Raw genomic sequence first — 20,485 nt, forward strand, 5'->3', positions numbered from 1 at the left:
AAAATTGGTTGGGGCATTAAGTTGAATGACTTGTTTTGTGGCCATTTAGTGGGAAGGATTGACAAAGAGAAAAGAAAAAAAATAATTGCTCGTTAGAGTAAGGCTCTGGATACCATATAGAGATAGTAAGTGAATGATTTATTATGGGAAAAAAGATGGCTTAAATAGCCTGCATACAACAGCTTCTAAGCTAATAATATGGAGACTAATTCTAACAAAGCCTAACCACACAAATAAAACTAAACAACGTGAACTAATCTACATTACTCCTTTACACTCATAACCTCTCATATGGAAGAGTCACTACATGCCATCTAAATACAAGGTGCTTGGCTATTGAATTGGTCATTAATTTTTGTCCTTTTGGCCTTTGGCACGTACAAACATCGAACATCAATCTATTGTTGAAAACTTGCCCCAAAAAAATCTATTGTTACTCAAATAATATATTGTTATACTAGGATAAAGTGTAGTGATCCAAAGTCGATAAAAAAAAAGGCTATTTAATCTTCTCGAAAAGCACACCGCAGGTCAACAAGCTAAGGTTTACTTGGATCTACTCTTTTCTGGTTGTTACAAAGTCATACATGTATATATAGAATTATTACAAGAAGAACTTAGCTCGATCGGATCCACAAGCAAACTAAAGCATGGCTGAGAATCAGAGGGATATTGAGAATCCAGGCGATGATGGTAATGGCAATATAATGCCTCACTCTACTCTAGTCTCCATTATTTTTATTTATTTTTTTGAATACAACTGACCCTATTACATTGTAGTATATGTTCTTACATATTTTCCCAACCTCTTTCTCAACCTGTTGAAGCACAAAAAGTTAATTTGCCTCTACTGAGACTCAATCTCATGACCTTCCATATGGGGAGTCACTACATGTCATCTGAGTACAAGGTGCTGTGGTTAGCTTAATTAGGCGGTATGCATGCATGCAATGGCCTGAAATGTATACTATGCAATTTTCAGGTGGCAATGAAGCCCAAGGCCCATATCACCAAATCATATGTAAAGCTGCGAAACGTGGGGACTGGGAATCTGCTAAACAAATTCTAGATATCAATGTGAAGTATGCTTGTGACAGGATTACAAAAGGAGGAGATAGGGCTCTCCATATTGCCGCCGCCGGGAAACACTCAGAATTTGTGAAACAACTAGTGATGAGGCTAAATCCAGAGGACATGGAGCTCAAAAACGACAGAGGATGTACCGCTTTCTGTTACGCGGTCGTGTCCGGGGTCGTGGCCAACGCTAAGGTTATGATTATCAAGAATCGCAACCTTTCGACCATCCGGGCATATGATGATATGATCCCTATCCATCAGGCCGCATTGTTAGGCCACAAGGAAATGGTTTCTTTCCTCTGCACTGTCACGCCTTTTCAGGAGTTGATTTACCAGGAACGCATTGAGCTTTTGGAAGCCACTATTCGGAATGATATGTATGGTAGGTATATACCCCAGTTAATTTCACCGGAGTTCTATTGTTTTTTGTGACAATTTCAAATTTAGTCTTAGACTATCGTTTTTGTCATTCTAACATCTCAGACTATTATTTTTTGGACACTTTTAGTCCTTCTCATGACTTTTTTTATTTTTAATAAGGGCATTTTTATCTTTTCATATTTTTCTTTTGTCTTTTTTTTTGTTTTAAAAAAATATGAAAAGACAAAATTGCCCTTACTAAACATAAGAAAAGTCATAAGAAGGATAAAGTATCAAAAAATATTAAATAACAAATATGATAGTCTGAGATTAAATTTAAAATTGTTCCAAAATACAAGAGACCTCAGGTGGAATTAACTCTAAGAATACCTACTTTTTTGAATTGTCCACTACTTGATGTACTATATGAATAATAATGTTATCAATCAACGTAACTCTAGCTGTTTGTAATTGATGTAGATGAAGCATTAAACTTCTTTCACAAGGATAGACGTTTGGCCAGTGCTAGGTTGAAAGGGAATCGATCGATGTTGAATTTGTTAGCTCGAAAGCTTCAAGCGCTTACTACTGAAAAACAAGAAGGGGTTTGGCGAAAGTTTGTTGGCTCAACTTCTGCATTATTCTCTACACCTTGTAAGATCTTTACATGCTCTATCTCTTGCTACTTCACACCATGCAAACACACATTTAAAGTATAACACATCATTATTAAATTTGAAAGCTTTTATATATATATATATATCAGTGTTAGAAAGCCAAAGACCTTGTGGTCAAGTGGCATCCGGTGTCTCGATTAACATTCCCACATGGATGATGGGAGTAGGTTCGAGTTTTAGTGGAGTTAACAGTTGACTCGTTGTGCTTTAGTAGTAGGTTGCACAAGTTAGCCAGTATTTTTTTTAATGGATTATTTCACTCAAAACGATAAATGATGAGCACCGCCTAGTCAGCCGATTAGCTATTGTTGTGTTGTTTTTTTTTAATGGATTATTTCACTCAAAACGATAAATGATGGGCACCGCCTAGTGATAAATGATGAGCACCGCCTAGTCAGCCGATTAGCTATTGTTGTGTTGTTTTTTTTTAATGGATTATTTCACTCAAAACGATAAATGATGGGCACCGCCTAGTGATAAATGATGAGCACCGCCTAGTCAGCCGATTAGCTATTGTTGTGTTGTTTTTTTAATGGATTATTTCACTCAAAACGATAAATGATGGGCACCGCCTAGTGATAAATGATGAGCACCGCCTAGTCAGCCGATTAGCTATGGTTGTGTTGTTTTTTTTAATGGATTATTTCACTCAAAACGATAAATGATGGGCACCGCCTAGTGATAAATGATGAGCACCGCCTAGTCGATGGGCACCGCCTAGTGATAAATGATGAGCACCGCCTAGTCCGCCGATTAGCTATTGTTGTGTTGTTTTTTTTTAATGGATTATTTCACTCAAAACGATAAATGATGGGCACCGCCTAGTGATAAATGATGAGCACCGCCTAGTCAGCCGATTAGCTATGGTTGTGTTGTTTTTTTTTAATGGATTATTTCACTCAAAACGATAAATGATGGGCACCGCCTAGTGATAAATGATGAGCACCGCCTAGTCAGCCGATTAGCTATTGTTGTGTTGTTTTTTTTTAATGGATTATTTCACTCAAAACGATAAATGATGGGCACCGCCTAGTGATAAATGATGAGCACCGCCTAGTCAGCCGATTAGCTATTGTTGTGTTGTTTTTTTTTAATGGATTATTTCACTCAAAACGATAAATGATGGGCACCGCCTAGTCAGCCGATTAGCTATTGTTGTTTTTTTTTTAATGGATTATTTCACTCAAAACAACATCATTTGAGTGAAATAACCCTAAAATATATTTTTAGGTTAATATTTAATATTTTAGTATTAACTACTCCGTATTAAAGTATTATAAAATTTATAATTATTAGTCTTTAAAAAATTAAAATACTTAAACAAAATTTTAAAAACTTAAAAATTAAATAAAAAATACACGGCCCGAATTAATTCCCGGCTCGGTGTCCTAGGCGCTCCACGAGCGCTTGAGGAGAGTCTAGAGATTTTTTTCAACCATGATATATATATATATATATATATATATATATATATATATATATATATATATATATATATATATATATATATATATGTATATGTATATATGTATATACTATTTCTCATTGATGTGTTGTCACTTATTGAATTCCTATGCAATTAAAGACTAGCTAGCTTAGTTTTAATGTAATCACGTACTTACAGTGCAGAATAGTACTCAAGAACAATCTTCTCCAACAAGTTGTAAAGCCCGTAAGTTACTTGAAGAGATGTGGGAAGAGTATAGCAATTTAACCGAAAAGTTTGCACATCTAATCAGGCCACAACAGATACTTCACTGCGCTGCAAAAGAGGGCAATGATCAGTTTTTAGACATGATTCTTCACACTAATCCTGATCTCTTGTGGGAACTCAACGAAAAAAGACAAAGCATTCTCCACGTCGCTGTATTGCATCGACAAGAGAAAGTCGTCCGTCTTATATGTAACATACATGGCTATAAAGATTTCATCACTCTCCTCGAAGACAAAGACCGCAACAATGTTTTACATTTAGCGGCAATGACTCAAACCACATTTTGCAGAGATAATAACGAAAACCCATTACCTGATGAGGTAGGTGCAGTGGGATTTGGGAACATATCGAAGTCAACTATTTTATTTAATTCAATTTTTACCCCTAACATTAATTAAGCATATATGTTGTTTTTTTAGTACACTTTTAACTAGTACAACTTATGACAAATTGTTGCAGCAACTTACACAGAGGGCAAAAGAGCAAGAGAAGATTATGCCACAATCACTTCTCCGGTTATCCACCGCAGCCCTTCAATTTGACAGAGAGATTTCATGGTTTAAGGTGCAAATTAAAACGAATACTAGCTTTAAAGAGTACTGCATGCATTCATCTATACTTTCTCAACCTATTGAAACACAAAGAGAGTCACTGAGCACATTATTATATTCTTATTATTATACTTAGTAGATATGCTATAGAGATTATTAATTTGAGGTACGGTGTCCATATATGCATGCATGCAGGATATGGAGAATATGATGCCACCATCATTATGCGACATGCTAAACGACGACGACAGAACACCAAAGCAATTATTCTCAAAAGAGCACATGTCGCTGAAGATAGAGGGCGAAAAATCCATTAGAGACACAGCAAAGTCATGCATGCTTGTGGCAACGTTAATCGCCACGGTGACGTTTTCCGCCATCTTCACCGTGCCAGGTGGCAATCATCACGAGGGCGCGGGAGCTAAGAAGAAAACCGTTTTCACAGTATCAGATGCCGTGGCAATGATCTACTCAATGGTGTCAATTGTCAATTTTTTATCCATCCTCATTTTGCGTTACACGGAAGATAATTTTCACGTGGCATTGAAAAGATTGTTCATGGGACTGGCGGCGCTGGGCGTGTCGATTGCTGGGATGCTCGTGGCTTTTACGGCTGCGTTCTTTTTGGTGTATAATAAGGCATTGGTGCCAATTCTGATCGCTGTGTTTTCGGGTGTGCCAGTTGCTTTGTTTTGGTTCCTAAATACGAAGCTCTGGTTTGAGTCCACTGCTTCAATGTTCCGTAACTTGTATCGCTTCATCCAACAATGAATCCTCAAAGCTATGGGTCGATCACATTTAGGCCAGGTAAATGGCTGTTAGCTGATGCTTTGGTTTAGAAGGTATAATTAATTGATAATATTAGTCAGTGTAAAAAAGTGTTTGGTAAATTAGCGATTAGTGTATAATTTTTTTTCTTGAAAGGCTAATTGAAAATGTTGTTTTGGGAAACCTTTTAAAATTTAGTATTTTAGAATTACAAAAAATTTATTATTGAAACATTTAGACACATCATCATGTTCATACTTCTTGCAATACTTAGGATTTGTTGGACCTTTTTATTGTCTATCATAGGTCAACGCCCCCTAATTAACCCTCAAACATTACCTATGTCTTCAAATAAAATTCTAAGTCAATTTTCCTTGAACAATAGATTTAACTTCACATCATTAAATATATTTGATCAATGTGATGTAAATCGTATTTTGAGGGTACCAGTTGCAATTGAGTATGAGGATTCGTGGTTTTGGTTAGGGGACCCCAGGGGCATTTATACTGTTAAAGATGATTACAAACGAATTATTGGAGAATTTGTGCATACCCCGGGCACTTTTGATAAATGGCTACATCTCTGGAAAATCAAATGCCCTGCGAAATGGAAAGTTTTTGTTTGGAGAGCACTCTCTAATGTCCTTCCTACTACAACTAACTTGATCTTAAAAAGAGTAGAAATTGATCCAGCATGCCCTATGTGTGGTATCTTGCATGAAAACACAATGCACTCACTTCTATTGTGTGATTTTTCATCACTAGTATGGCATGAATCTTCTTTGCATGTTCCTAGTGTGGGAGGGGATGATTTTGGTGAGTGGTTTGCTAATGCGTTAGGCATGTTAACAGAGGATGATCTCCTTTTTGTTGTAGCCCTACTTTACTATCAGTGGAGGGCGAGGAATATGGCACTATGGGAAGGCTCACTTCCGCTCCCCAAGTCCGTATGCCGATCGGCTCGTGCTGCGGTCCAGGCGTGGCGTCAGGTGCACCCAGCAGCAAAACGGTCAGCCTTCGGCCCAAGCTGTGACGAACCATCCAGTGCATAATGCGGAGCTGCTTTGCTACGTCGACGCGGGCTTCCATCAGCAGACGAAGGAGGCCACGGTCGGTGCGGTCTTGATGCCTCATGGCAGTTTCGTTGCAGCTTTCAACAGCAGGCTCCCGAACTGTTACTCACCACTTATGGCGGAATCCTTAGCTTGCAAAAAAGCCTTGTCATGGCTCAAGGGTCGGGGGTATCCTCGGTGCATATCTACACGGATTGTTCCACTCTCAAGAGCTTGTTAACTGCAACTACTATCAGCTTTTTCTCTTATGTTAGCTTTTCAATTGACGCTTCTAGGGCTATTATGTCTTCTTTTATTCACTGTTCGGTTAGTTTAATTCCAAGGACTGCTAATCGAGGGGCTCACACTCTTGCGCCGTTAGCTTTCTCGCAATCTTCTGCTTTGTATTGGGATTCTATCCCCCCTGACTCTATTTCTGAGTTGATTTAATCTACTCGCCAAGTTGGCTTTCAAAAAAAAAAAAAAAAAAAAAACTTCACATCATTAAAAGTAAGAGCATCCCTATTACCATACAACATAATTTTTTTCAAAATGCTTATAATCCTACAGTGGGCAATTTATATCTAGGACCAAGATCCACAGTGCACTGTGGACCCTGGTCCAATATACAAAATTTAATTTCATAAAGTACAGAATTCATGTTTATAATACACTGAATTCATATTCATAATACACATACACATAAACACGATGTAATGAACATAAATTAAACACTTAACATAATACACATAATTTATGTCCATAATGTACAGAATTCGTGTTCATTATATCATGTTTATGTGTATGTGTATTATGAACATGATTACATGAATTTTGTGCATTATAAACATGAATTATGTACATTATGAAGTCAAATTTTGTGTATTGGATCAGGGTCCACAGTGAATTGTACATTGTGGACCCTGGTACACCATCCTAAAAGTTTATAATTTCTCTTACTAAACACCAAGAGTAATCAAACCAAGGGAGTAACTTGAGATTTTTATGACAAATTCACCAAGTGAGTAACTTGAGATTTTTTAGTACGTAAAATTCTTTCGTAAACTCTGCAATAACTTAATCAAGAATCGTATTTCATGACAATATATGAAAATTATATTATATATATCCATCACCTCCCCTGTCTTCTTAAAAACCAGAGTAATGAATGAGGAACCTAAGACTCAGTTATGAAAATTCAAAAAACGATTATTGACTAAACTACGTACTGCATACGAAATAATTATTTTTTAAATACTAAAAATCTCAAGTTATTTCGTTGTTGAATTTCTCATAAAAGCAACCTGAGAAATTTGACATCATTTTGTATCTCAAAAGTTCTGGTTTGATTACATTTGTTGCTTAGTAAAGAAAACCGAAAATTGTTAGGATAGTGTGTTTCACACGCCTGAAGACAATGATCAAATGTTTCTTTGTTTGTGCTAAGTATTAAGTTTGTTATACGAGAGTCAAATTCCTAACAAGTCATACTAAATTTATTGAAATGCTTTTAGAATTGAAGAATGTTGAAATAAGAGGCTAAGAAGTGAAAAATAATGTTGTGAAAGTGATTTTGATATAATAAAGAGAATAAAATGTGAATTTTCTACTTCACCCCTCAAATTTTAAATATTTTTAAATTTTTCCGTCAAATTTAACTGTCAGGGACTAAACTCGCCACTTTACAAATAACTAAGGGACTAAACTCGAATACAGCCATAACTCAGGGACTGATGAGTCGAAACTTAGGTATAACTCAGGGACCAAAGATGTAATTTTCTCATAATAATAATAATAATAATAATAATAATAATAATAATACTAATAATAATAATATAACAACAACAACAACAACAACAATAATGACGATAATAATAACAATAACATGTACTATTCACATGTGTCTTTCCATTTCTCCATTTGGAGAAGTTTGTTTATGAGTTCTCAAAAATCCTTAATAAAAGTGGAGAATGGAGATGCAATATGGATTTGGAGGAGTAAATGTAGTAAACAAGTTTCCATTTTTCATTATCTCACTTTTTCAATTCTCTGTTTTTCTAGAAAATCCTTCATTTTTCTATTTTGGGTAAACGACCCCTTAAGGTTTTCTGTTAAATTGGACCATCTAAATTTTAAAATATTTAATGTGTGGTTACCTACATCGCAAATTATTCTGTGAACCCATGCAAGTTTTAAATGTTCACAATTTACATACTAAATTTATATGTTAAAAATTCACAATTTGTATACTACGAACGCACAATGTGAATGTTCACAATTTACCTTTTAAAAATTCACAATTTGTATACTACGAACACACAATGTTAACATATACAATTTATGTATTTTGACTTAGAAGCACAATTTATATTCTAGAAGTTTACAATTCTAATACTAAAAGAGTAATTCTACATATACTCCCAATTCACACTCCCATTTTCTACTCCATATGAGTTGGTATGCTTTGATTGCTTAATTTTATAGGGGGCATGATGTTTATCTATTCCTTTCTTTCCATCCTCCAATTAAATTTGAACACAAATAGGAGTAAAAGTTGAGAATATGATTTTGGGAGTCCATCTAGTATTTTTGATACTAAAAATACCCAGTTTAGGACCAAGATCCACCTTACAAGGTAGACCCTGGTCTATGGGAGTAATACTACATATACTCTTATATTTTACTTCATTTCTTATTCTCAACTTAAGTGCCATATTATGATTTATTTAGAAAAATTAGTGGACCGTCGTTTTTATTATTTTCTTTCTCAATAGAAATAATGATACATTACTGTGGAGTCTTACTCCATGAAAATACACGTTATCATTTTCCGTATAACAACCCTTACCTACATCTCTTAAATTGAATAAATTCTTATCACTGACGGGACCAAATGTTTTTGACTATTCTCTTAAATTCTGATCACTTGGGACCAAATGTTTTTGACTATTTGTATGTCTTTTCTTTTTCTTTCATTCCGTATTTCGGTTCATTTAAAGACTGTATTGATGACTATAGTCCTAGCAAATGCAGAAAATAAAGAAAAAGAAAAGGCATATAATGATTAATGAATAAAACCCACAAATAATAATTATTATTATTTAAAAAACACTCACATACACAAACAACAAAGAGGAAAAATAACCTGCATGAACAGTTCAATTAGTCATAGAGATAAAATTTGAAAAGAACGAAGAAGAAAAATATGTATGTAAGTGTTCAACTCGATCTATGTCATCAGCAGCAAAAAAGTTAAAAATCAATCCATAGTTAACAAAAAATGTTACTCCTCCATTCCAAAATATATGTACGAGGTGAATATATATCTAATATAACTAACTCTCTTGCATATGAGAGGTTGTGGGTTTTTTGCAATACCGCCTCCACTGAGACTCGAACCCACAACTTCTCATATGAGAGAGGGACTTGGTATCACTAAACCACAAGTTCCTTGGCATATGTATACGTATATATCTTTATTATATACTTTTATATATTTATTTTTTATTTTAATTAATTAATTAATTATTTGTTTTAGTTCCAATTCCTATTTACTACCAAACAAGGTGATGAATTCTACTTAAGCCCATTATAATTGCCAAGTATTTAATTCTAATTACCATTCCAATTCTAATATTTGAACAAAACACACCCTAACCTCATCATAATTATTCAATATGTAAAAGTAAAAGTAGTGTAAAATAATGTAAGATATTACGACAGAAAAATAATAAATAATGGACACAAATAGGAACCTAAGTTAATCGCTATATCATGGATTATGATTCATCTTATACAATGGACCTTGGTCTAAAACAATGTCATTTCAAGGTGTAGCATAGTTAGCCGTCACATTCTTTACTGCACACTACAATCATGATGCACTTATAGTGCATGTAATGTTGTTGTACATTAAGTTTTGTTTTTATAAATATATACAATGAAAATTATAAACATATATACTACATATAAAAATCTGTGTTGTACCTACATTTTAGTGATTACATCCATTAAGGTTTAGATACGATTGTATAGAACAAATAATATTATGAACAGAGTATATGATGAATGTTATTAAAATGATGTGCATGTAGAGTAATATTATGTATATTAAGTTTTGTTTCTATGAACATATAGAGTCTACAAAGTGAATAGAAATAGATATATGATATTATGATGTACCTATAATTCATTTAGTCTTTATGTGTATTAAGTATGAACGTATAGAACAAATTTTATGAATATATGTACCAGCTTTGTTTTATTTTTTAATTTTTTTAGTGAGAACCACAAAGTCATAAAAAAAATTCAAATTAGTGCAACGCTCCTCCTCTCCTCCCTGCCCTTCACCTCGGCAAAAAAAAAAAAAAAAAAATAAAATAAAATAAAAATAAAAATAAAAAACCTGTTGTGTAAGCCCTCAAGCAATACATGACACTTTGCCCCATGCAACCATTATCAATTACAACTCATTCAAGCTTTATCCCCAATAATTTATTTTTTTCTTAGTATTAAGCTCAATTAATATCGTTATATTTCTATACTAAAAAGATTGTATATTACGGAGTATTATATTGATAATAATATTACATTTAAATATTTTTTTTCAAACGTTATTAATTCATAATAAATGAACTAATTTATAAATATCCCAATAAGACATGCATAATTAATGATATTCTTTTTGTATACAATGAAAAATATTTCAGACGGAATTACACAAAACGTGACCACACACTTACACAGCTAAGATAGTCTGGATCCGGTTCGGTGGAGCTTCAAACACATGAAAATCCAAATGCAACTCTAGAGTGGTTGCTATCATATACATATACAATCCTCTTTCTTTTAGTTGAACAAATTTGAATCCCCAACTCGACCCGACAAAGTATTTAAGATTATGTAAATTAGGATAATTCAATGACTCAGTAGACCAATTAGTTTCGAATCTTGATCTCTTCTCTCAAATACTATCTGACCTACTGAATCAGTGAGTTAAATTTGTGTGGGCTAAATAAGTGTACTTTAATATGCAGTAATACAAAATTGCTTTGAATGGGATCCGATTGAGACTCGACCAATATTTGTTGGAATAGCAGCAAATCTTGATGAGAAAGCACAGAACTTGAAGTAATAGTCGTCTTCATCAGCGAGGCTCCGGGCGCCGCCGGCGTCGAAGTTCAGCGAATAGCTCAGCGGATCGTACCGGCATTGGAACGCCGGCTGCCGGCTGCCCGGAGTGCACAACATCATCATCTTGCTTTGCCTCTTCAGCTTCCTGATGAGTTTAACCAAGCCACATGATGAGGAGTTCGTTGCTGCATCTTTTGCCGGCGACATTGGACAGGTTGCGGCGCCGGGGACTGCAGCCGCCGCGTCGGTGGTGGTGGGAGAGGTTTTCTGCCACCAAAGAAAGGCTAAATGTGTCATTTTCTTTGTGTAGTATGAAAGTGAGTGGGACTGTGAATGTGAAGTATGAGCTGAGATTGGAGTGGCCAACTGGCCATCTATATATATTGAAAAGTGGTTTTTTATTTTAGAATTTTTTTTATATATTTAACTGATTCCAGCTTCGCCTGATTAATCCTAAACTCATAAGACCTAACTCCTCACGCCACCGCAAAGATAAATCACGAATCGCATAATCAACCTACTGTTCATACCTTAGTCTTCATGTGTGCACAAGGTATCCAACCCACATCTTCTATCATCTTAATTTTTTTTCTATTCATTTTTCAGTAAGATTTGAACCACACACTACTGCATTCAGTATTGACATTAAGTCATGCGGCAAATCAGTGGAAAGCGGTTTTTTGATCACCTAAATGGTAAGGATAATGCTAAATTGACTACAAATTTTATGCTAAATTAGGAAATTTTAAAATGTGAAATAGTAAATATGTAGATTATTACCAAGGACATTGTGGTGTAGTGACATCCGGCATGCATTCTCATATGGAAGGAAGTGGGTTTGAGCTTCAGTGGACGCATGTGCGTACAAAAATTTACATGAATGCAAATGCATTTTTAATATACTAAAAGTACATTATTTGTGTACTGAATATACATTATTTCATAATATATAAAGGGAAAAAGTGTCAAATAGGCCATTGAACTTATCGCTTTTGTGCAATTGGGCCATTGAACTTAAAAAGTATGCAATTCAACCATCAAACAAACAAAATTTGAGCAATTGGACCATTTTTACAAAAAATTTTCGGTAAAATCCAATTATATTATTAACATATATGTACTAAGAGTGGCATTTTCTTCTACCATACTAGTTGGGAGTCAATATTGAAATGTTTTTAACTCAAATTGAATTAAAAAATTTTGTAAAAATGATCAAATTGTTCAAATTTTGCTTGTTTGATGGTTGAATTGCACACTTTTTAAGTTCAATGGCCCAATTGCACAAAAGCGATAAGTTCAATGACCTATTTGACACTTTTTCCTATATAAAAAATCAGTTACTTTCAAATAATGTATTTTTAGTATATTAAAAATGTACTTTTTATTTATGGTTCACACAAATGTGTAGAGTATAGTTCATGGAATAATGATTAAATCTTGACTAAGCTAATTAATTATTACTTTCAAATTATATTTTAAAATTTTATTTCCTCAGCAATATTCGATGTAAAAGATAATACTAAAATATGGTAGTAAAAGGATGACGTGTGGGAATGCGATTGGAAAAATTAAAGTAAAGAGTTTTTTTTTTTTCTTTTTTTTAAGTAAAGAGTTGAATTCAGTGCATGTGTAAAATGAGTTGAACGAGATGAAGATGTAAGTAGTCATTATATTATCCTATGGGCTATGTGCAGCTCTATTCAGTGTTTGAGGATTTCATTGTTTTTGGGGTATGTTTAAATGGGAAGTTCAACATAAGTGTTCCCTTTGCCAATGACAACCTTTCTCACTGTACAACCTAAGTTCTTGAAACTTGTAAACTAATAATACGGAATTTCGATTGATTAACTGTATTGGTATATATTACGAGAAGTCAAGATGAGGATGTTCTGTCCAGCGCATAACTGGCTAATATAACTCACCAATCATTATTTGATTGATCATGATCTACATAGCCCTGTGGATCATAAATAAAAAGTACATTTTTAATATACTAAAAATACATAAAGTACATTATTTTAGAGTACATTATTTAAGTACTGAAAGTACATTATTTTATATATACTATCAAATAATGTACCTTCATTACAAAAATGATGTACCTTCAATATAAAAAAATGTACTTTTTATTTTTGGTCCACACAACTGTGTGGACCATGGTCCATGCAATAATTTGCCTATAACTCAGTGGTTAAAAGGTTAAATGTGAATATTGTGAAATATCCAAATTCAAATCATGAATGAGGGAGGACCTCAACCAAACAAAAAGCAAGCATTTTGAACTGACATTACGGAGGCGTATCCCTCAATTTACCTCATCTCACAATCAATGAGGGATCGGAGGATTTTTTTTAAACATATCTTGATTTAAAAATTTAAAAATAAAAATAAAAAAATTAAGATACGACATCAATTTTTAAGAAACACTGTCTTTTTGGACTAAAGTTCACCTTGCGTTGTGGACCATGGTCAAGCCTTGATGGAGGAGTACTAGTTGTGTCTAGTCGAGCACATAAAACTTCTTTTTTTTTTTTTTTTTTTTCTAACAACACTTTTTTTTTTCTTTTTCTTTTAATTTTCATTTTTTTTCTCTCCCTCTCCATCATATATGACCGGACAAAAACCTTTAAAAGAAAAAAAAATAATGTCCATTCAATATATTAAAAATGTACTTTTTATTATATCCACCCATTCAATCATTATTGTGTGAACCATGATTACACAGTTGTGTGGACCATATTATCAAATAATGTACATTATATTAATGGGATATACATTATTTGTGTACTGAGTATACATTATACATTCAGTACACAAATAATGTACATTTAGTATATTAAAAATATATTTTTTATTATGGTTCACACAACATTATGTGGACCATGGTCCACACAATAATTTGCCCTTAAACTCATACTTGGGTCATTTCCAGATAAGCCCAGCCCATATGAGATTATGAGGACAGCACCTTGGCGAGTAAGACTCGCACAGTTGACCACTCTCCTGCCCTAAATGTGAAATCCCCAAAAACAGAAGTCCCATACTCGCTCCCCAATTCTCACTCTCACTCTCTCACTTGTGCTGCTGGAACTGGGTATAGTATATACAGATATTACTCTCTCTCTCTATATCTATTAGTTTAAGTTTACTGTTTAACTGTAAACAAACACAAGAACATGTGCATTATACTTTACTTCAGCTCTAATCATACGCATGATTAATCACTAATCACCTGTTTAACTGTTTATTTTGAATCAATAATCAGTAGTTGTATGATTGATATCGATTCTTCAGGTTTTTCCTGCTATTTAACTGGAAGCTTCATTTCATCATCATGTTGCAATATTGGCATAAACCCTATGTCCATAGCCGGCTCTACTCACCCACCCAGTTGAGTCTGTTTGGTTTCAAGCTTAAAGTTTCTAAAACATGTACTGATTTTATTGATTAGTTGTGTTGCTTAAGGTGGAAAAGGAATTGGATGAAATTCGCGGAAGAGATTTTGGTTTTAGTCTGTTAGATGATTTCATTTTCCTGCATTTAGGAATTGATTAATATATACAGCCAAATTGTGGTTTGAGCCTTATTAGCTCAGCCAAATTGTGGATGGCTTAAATTCTATATCTCGTAAGTTAGCTGAGTTTTGGAAGCAAGTAATAACCAGGAAAGGTGTTAATATTACACAGAACATTTCACTGTCTTCATGTCAATAATTTTGCTTGAAGAGTTGTAAAATTGCTGGCTACTTTGGATGATTGCTGATTTTGAACAGAAATAATGTTTATACTGTTAGTTGGAAATCCATGCAGAGATTACCTTTCAATGTTTGTTGGCACATAATTGGCCAGACTACCTGTTCACTGGGCTAAATGCAATGTGAACTTATGTCAATTAGCCACATGGCCAACACTAGATAATTGGTAAATACAAGAACTTCAAAAATGCTTAAGCAGCTACATTTATGCTTTTTAGGTGATGAGGGAAACCCGTAGCAACTACATGAGTGTGAACTGGGTAAATCCCGCCTTGTAATCCTAGCCGGCAAAGGACTATAAGGAGGTAAACCAGTCTAGATTATACATAGTTGACTGGCTCAAACCAAAAAGGCTGGGATTCAAACTCGTGACCTTGCGGTTACAAGTTTGTATCCTTTGCCATCTTGGCTGGGGGGTTATCCCCGTTGCATCTATGCTTTTGTGTTTATACGTGGTGGTTTATACTTTTATCTCTTGAAACATTGCTGGTATACTTTTCTTCTAAGCTATTTAGTTATAAAGCACAATCGTTTTCTATTCTTCCTGCAGTAATTTCCAGTCACTTCATCCTAAAAACCTAAGACTATTCTTTGTCTTCATGCTTTCCTTAGAACTTTGAAATGATCCTGAAAGCAAAGTTCTGTCTCTGGGCTTGAGGCTAACATCTATTTGAACTGTGTAACTTGATTGCTTCGATTGCACAACTAGACATGGATGTGTGCAATCTACTGGCTTACAAGTAGAGATATTCATAGAAGGGAGAATAAAGAATATCCCTTTAATGGGTATTGACCTTGAGCGGCCATCAGAAGAACTTCACAGAGACAAGGGCAATGAAGTTTGTTGTACTGAAGAGGCAGCTGCTAGTGCTGCAATGACAGTTCAACATGACCAAGAGAACTTTAGGCCTAAAGATACACATCTCGTTTCTGATGGGGATAGGGTTCCACTTAGTCATCATAAGTTTTTGGAGCCTCATGATGGTATGGAGTTTGAATCCAAGGAGGATGCCTTTTCGTTTTATAAAGAATATGCAAAATCCATTGGATTTTCTGTAATAATAAAGGCCAGCCGCCGATCAAGAATATCTGGAAAATTTATTGATGCAAAATTTGTTTGTACCAGATATGGAAGCAAACAAAAAGCTTCTGTATTTGAAACTCCAGAAGCTGTTGCAAATATTGATGGCACAAACAATACCCCAATCAAGAAAAAGAGAGGCAGAAAAAACCAATCTTTGTCAAAAACAGATTGCAAAGCTTGCTTGCATGTTAAAAGAGGGTCAGATGGGATGTGGGTGATCCACACCTTCATAAAGGAGCATAACCATGAAATTGTTCCAGTCCAGTCCTATAATGTTCAAGGCCATAGGCACTTGGATCAAGGTCACAACAATGCTGATGCAATGCATGCTGTGCGTGACAGAACAAAAAAGATGTGTGCATCAATGCATAGACAGTCTGGTGTGGCAAAAAAGCTTGAGAATAATGGCAGCACAAATGTTGGTGCACAGAATTTGGCTTTAGATGAGCGAGATGCAGAAGTTATGCTTGAATATTTTTTGCATATGCAAGATGACAATCCCAACTTCTTTTATGCATTAGATTTGAATCAGGAACAATGCCTAAGAAATGCTTTCTGGATTGATGCTAAAGCTCGGCTTGATTATCATCACTTCTGTGATGCTGTGTTTTTTGACACTGCATATATCAAGAATGAGTATAAATTGCCTTTGGTTACATTTATTGGTGTGAATCATCACTTTCAGTTCCTACTGTTTGGCTGCGCACTAATTGCAGATGAGAGTAAATCTACATTTGTTTGGCTGATGCGAGCATGGCTTAGAGCAATGGGTGGACAAGCTCCTAAAGTGATACTGACTGACGAAGATACAGCTCTGAAGGAAGCAGTTGCTGAAGTTTTCCCAGATTCTCGCCATTGTTTTTGTTTGTGGCACGTATTGAGTAAAATTCCAGAGAAGCTTGGTTCTGTCATAAGACGGTGTGAAAAATTTTCTACTAAGTTTAATAAATGCATTTTGAAGTCAGTAACAGACGAACAGTTCCAAAAGAGATGGTTGAAGATTGTTGATAGATTCGATTTAAGAAATGACTTGTGGATTCAATCACTGTATGAAGATCGCCTGAGGTGGGTTCCAGTGTATATGAACAGTATCTTTTTGGCTGGAATTTCTACAATGCAAAGATCGGAAAGTGTTTGCTCCATTTTGGACAAATGCATGCAACGCAAAACTACATTAAAGGAGTTTCTTGACCAGTACAAAAATATATTGCAAGAAATGGGCGAAGATGAGGCTAAGGCTGATTTTGAGACATGGCATAGAAAGCCGGGATTGAAATCTCCCTCACCCTTTGGAAAACAAATGGCAGCATTGTACACTCATGCAATATTTAAAAAATTCCAAATTGAGGTTTTGGGAGTTGTTGCATGTCACCCTAAAAGAGAAAGTGGAAATGGTGAAACTGCAACATTTAGAGTGCAAGATTTTGAGGAAGATCAAGACTTTATTGTATTCTGGAATGAGAATACATCTGACACTTCTTGCTCATGCCGTTTGTTTGAGTATAAAGGTATTTTGTGTCGGCATATAATGATTGTTCTTCAAATGGCTGGTGTATACAACATCCCGTCCAAATATATTTTAAAGCGGTGGACAAAAGATGCAAAGAGTAGAGAAACAGTGAGGCTAGTAGATTCGATTGAGTCTAGGGTTCAACGATATACTGATATATGTCAAAGAGTTTTTAAGCTAGGTGATGAAGGGTCACTATCTCAAGAAAGCTATAATTTAGCATTCATTGCACTAGAAAAGGCTTTGAGAAAATGTAAAAGAGTGAATAGCTCAATTCAATATGAAGTGGAGCTTGGCTCTCCATCAAATCAGGATCTTAATAATTTTGAAGAGGCAACTCAAAGTAACTGTGCACAGAAGACAAATGAAAAGGATGAATCCAGAAGGGATAAGGTCATCAATCATTTAATAATCTTCAAATTATATGACTTGCCATTTCCAATTAATGTAAATAGACACTTTTAATGGTTTTTACATATTGATTATGCTTTAGGTTCAAATGGAGCAAGAAGGACTAGCCATTTCAATACATGATAGTTGGCAGCAAATGGTCAGTTCTATTGTAGCTTTGTTTGACCTACTCATTCCCTATGAAAGTCTTGAGCTGTTGTAATAATAGATAAAATGCACTACAAATGAAAATCATTACTAGTAAAAATGACATATTGAAATCTAATGCTCACATGTTAAAGGATCAGTGAAAAATATGAGTGCTCACTATAGAATGTTCTTACCAAACACAAGAAACTATACAGGGGGTAGTATGATGAATTTATTAAGTATTTACACAATGTACTGGGGATAAATATCTAGCTGTGACATTCACGTTTGTCTTTTGAATCATCTTTGATCTTTTGGTTTTAAATTATTTATTTCAGGGGCAGCTGAACTCTAGAGTTGCAACCCTTGATACCTACTTTAGCAGCCACCAAGTTGTTCCAGGAGTGGTAGGGATCTTTTCTGGTTTTGATCGCGATTTCCCGGTTAAAAATTTGTCTCCTTTGGCTTTTGAAGTCTATTGTATATGTTTTCTCATAGTCTGTTTGTTGCAGGGACAGATGAATACAATTTCTTCAATCTACAGCAATCAACCAGGCATACAGGAGCTGGTAATGCACTTCAAACCTTAAAGCGAAGTGTGTTTCTGAGTTTACAGTTCTGTTTCATACTTTAACAGTGTACTTTGATTCATTCTTCTCATAGGGCCAATTAAACACAACAGCTCCAATGGACAATGGTCCGTACCTCACTCAACCAAGATTGCATGGACTGGTACGGTACAAAAATATGTTTTGAAGGAACATACTTTGAAATGTGCTAGGCTACCATTTTAATGTGAAAATAGCAATGCAAAAGTACTTATTTTATGGAATTTTCAATATCCAGTATAATTAACTTTATAGTCTCACCTTAAACTTGGGAGTTATTTAGGTAGCAGCTATTGACAAAGAAAACAAGAAATGACAACTCATATTACTCACTTAGCTTTTGGTTCTCAAACTACAAGAAAGGAATCCATCGTTTGCTCTAATATGAAAATCAGATGCATTGTGTTTCTCCCCGGGCTTAAAACATCCATTCTCTTTTGTGTATGTGCGATAACAATCTCTTGTTCATTCTTTCAGACGCAGTTACATTTCAGACCCCAAAGTCTGCAGAACTATTTTGAAATGCCAGAAAGTTTGCAGGATCTGGTATGATATATATACCTTTTGGTCCCCTGTATTTATGCTTGTATTTTGTCACCTTTTGCCATAACTTCTTTTGTTCAGTGATCATTCTAGCACGAGTACAACGGGGATGCTTTGCCCAACATTCGGTAGCTTTTGCATACTGCATTTCCCGCAACCAAGTTAGCCGTGTTGTAGTTTTGTACAGAAGGTTATATCACTGTTATCCAGCTTTAGACATCAATGGCTCTTATCAGGTAGATGCATGCTGTTTTTTCAGCTTCATAGTCAATAGATCTCATTAACTTATGCAGTTATTTCTAGTTTAAGGAGAAATGGTGGAGTGCTTATCAGTGCAATTTTCACTTTGACATGTGCAGGGGAAATCAAGTTCAATGGGGGAGTTACCTTTGACTAGCCCATTAAAATGCACAATTCAACAATGCACTTTTGTGCTCTCTCAACTTGTATTTTCTGACTAAAGGCAGAATTAAAATCCCTATCTTCTCATAGCAATGATTATATGAGCACAGAGCATCGAATTAGTATAACAAAAATCGTTTTTTGATGCATGCCATGTGAATGGGGCAAATTATGCTATGGATCATGGTCCACATTGGCACATTGTAATGTAGATTATGAATAAATGTGCATTTTTAATATACTGAAAGTATATTATTTGTGTATTAAAGGTTCTGAAATTTTAGTACATAAATAATGTATATTCTTTTTGAAGAGAATGTATTAATGTATTTTTAATAATGTATTCTTTTCAAAAAATGAACCTTTAGCATACAAATAATGTATTTTTAATATATTAAAAATGTAAGGAGTAATTTATATTAGTGGTGTACATTGCAAGATGAATCATGGTCTGTGGTATAATGATTGAGTGAGATATAATTATACTCTGGATCATGGTTCACATTAACAAATAAATGTTTTTTTTTTTTGAGGAAATAAATGTTTTTTTTTAGTATATTGAATATTTACTTTTAATGTATTTAATGTTCTACTTTTTACAATTTATCTAAAAATAAATTTTCATAACACAAAAAAACAAACTTTCAGAAAATGAGTATTTAATGTACTAAAACTTATCTTTCAATATACTAATAATGAACATTATGTCAAT

At 34.5% G+C, this 20,485-nt stretch overlaps 4 protein-coding genes across 8 annotated transcripts; 3 read left to right on the plus strand and 1 right to left on the minus strand.

The window, feature by feature from the left end:
* The first annotated feature begins 650 nt into the window (after positions 1-650).
* Positions 651-5,150, plus strand: LOC116027652. The gene is made up of 6 exons (XM_031269357.1): positions 651-693; positions 983-1,459; positions 1,918-2,091; positions 3,739-4,148; positions 4,288-4,392; positions 4,575-5,150. Exons 1-6 carry the CDS (start codon positions 651-653, stop codon positions 5,148-5,150), a joined length of 1,785 nt encoding a protein of 594 aa, XP_031125217.1.
* LOC116027653 lies at positions 5,147-6,440 on the plus strand. Its single transcript, XM_031269358.1, has 3 exons — positions 5,147-5,186; positions 5,598-5,970; positions 6,041-6,440. Exons 1-3 carry the CDS (start codon positions 5,147-5,149, stop codon positions 6,438-6,440), a joined length of 813 nt encoding a protein of 270 aa, XP_031125218.1.
* A 4,439-nt stretch (positions 6,441-10,879) lies between these two features.
* On the minus strand, positions 10,880-11,648 carry LOC116026604. Its single transcript, XM_031267930.1, has one exon. It carries the CDS (start codon positions 11,627-11,629, stop codon positions 11,225-11,227), a length of 405 nt encoding a protein of 134 aa, XP_031123790.1. The 5' UTR covers positions 11,630-11,648; the 3' UTR covers positions 10,880-11,224.
* Positions 11,649-14,315: 2,667 nt separating this feature from the next.
* LOC116027304 (protein FAR1-RELATED SEQUENCE 1) lies at positions 14,316-20,012 on the plus strand. Of its 5 annotated transcripts, none has more exons than XM_031268851.1 (10): positions 14,341-14,426; positions 14,627-14,722; positions 15,637-18,073; positions 18,174-18,230; positions 18,559-18,627; positions 18,733-18,789; positions 18,884-18,952; positions 19,306-19,374; positions 19,453-19,607; positions 19,731-20,012. In XM_031268851.1, exons 3-9 carry the CDS (start codon positions 15,869-15,871, stop codon positions 19,453-19,455), a joined length of 2,529 nt encoding a protein of 842 aa, XP_031124711.1. In that variant the 5' UTR covers positions 14,341-14,426; positions 14,627-14,722; positions 15,637-15,868; the 3' UTR covers positions 19,456-19,607; positions 19,731-20,012. The 5 variants fall into 5 exon arrangements, with proteins under 5 accessions (XP_031124714.1, XP_031124711.1, XP_031124713.1 ...); XM_031268853.1 differs by having other exon boundaries at positions 15,699-18,073; XM_031268854.1 differs by lacking the exon at positions 14,627-14,722 and having other exon boundaries at positions 14,316-14,426; positions 15,699-18,073.
* Positions 20,013-20,485: the final 473 nt, after the last annotated feature.

The sequence above is a fragment of the Ipomoea triloba genome, chromosome 8 (genome assembly GCF_003576645.1).
Source record: "Ipomoea triloba cultivar NCNSP0323 chromosome 8, ASM357664v1".
Classification (NCBI taxonomy): Eukaryota; Viridiplantae; Streptophyta; class Magnoliopsida; order Solanales; family Convolvulaceae; genus Ipomoea; species Ipomoea triloba.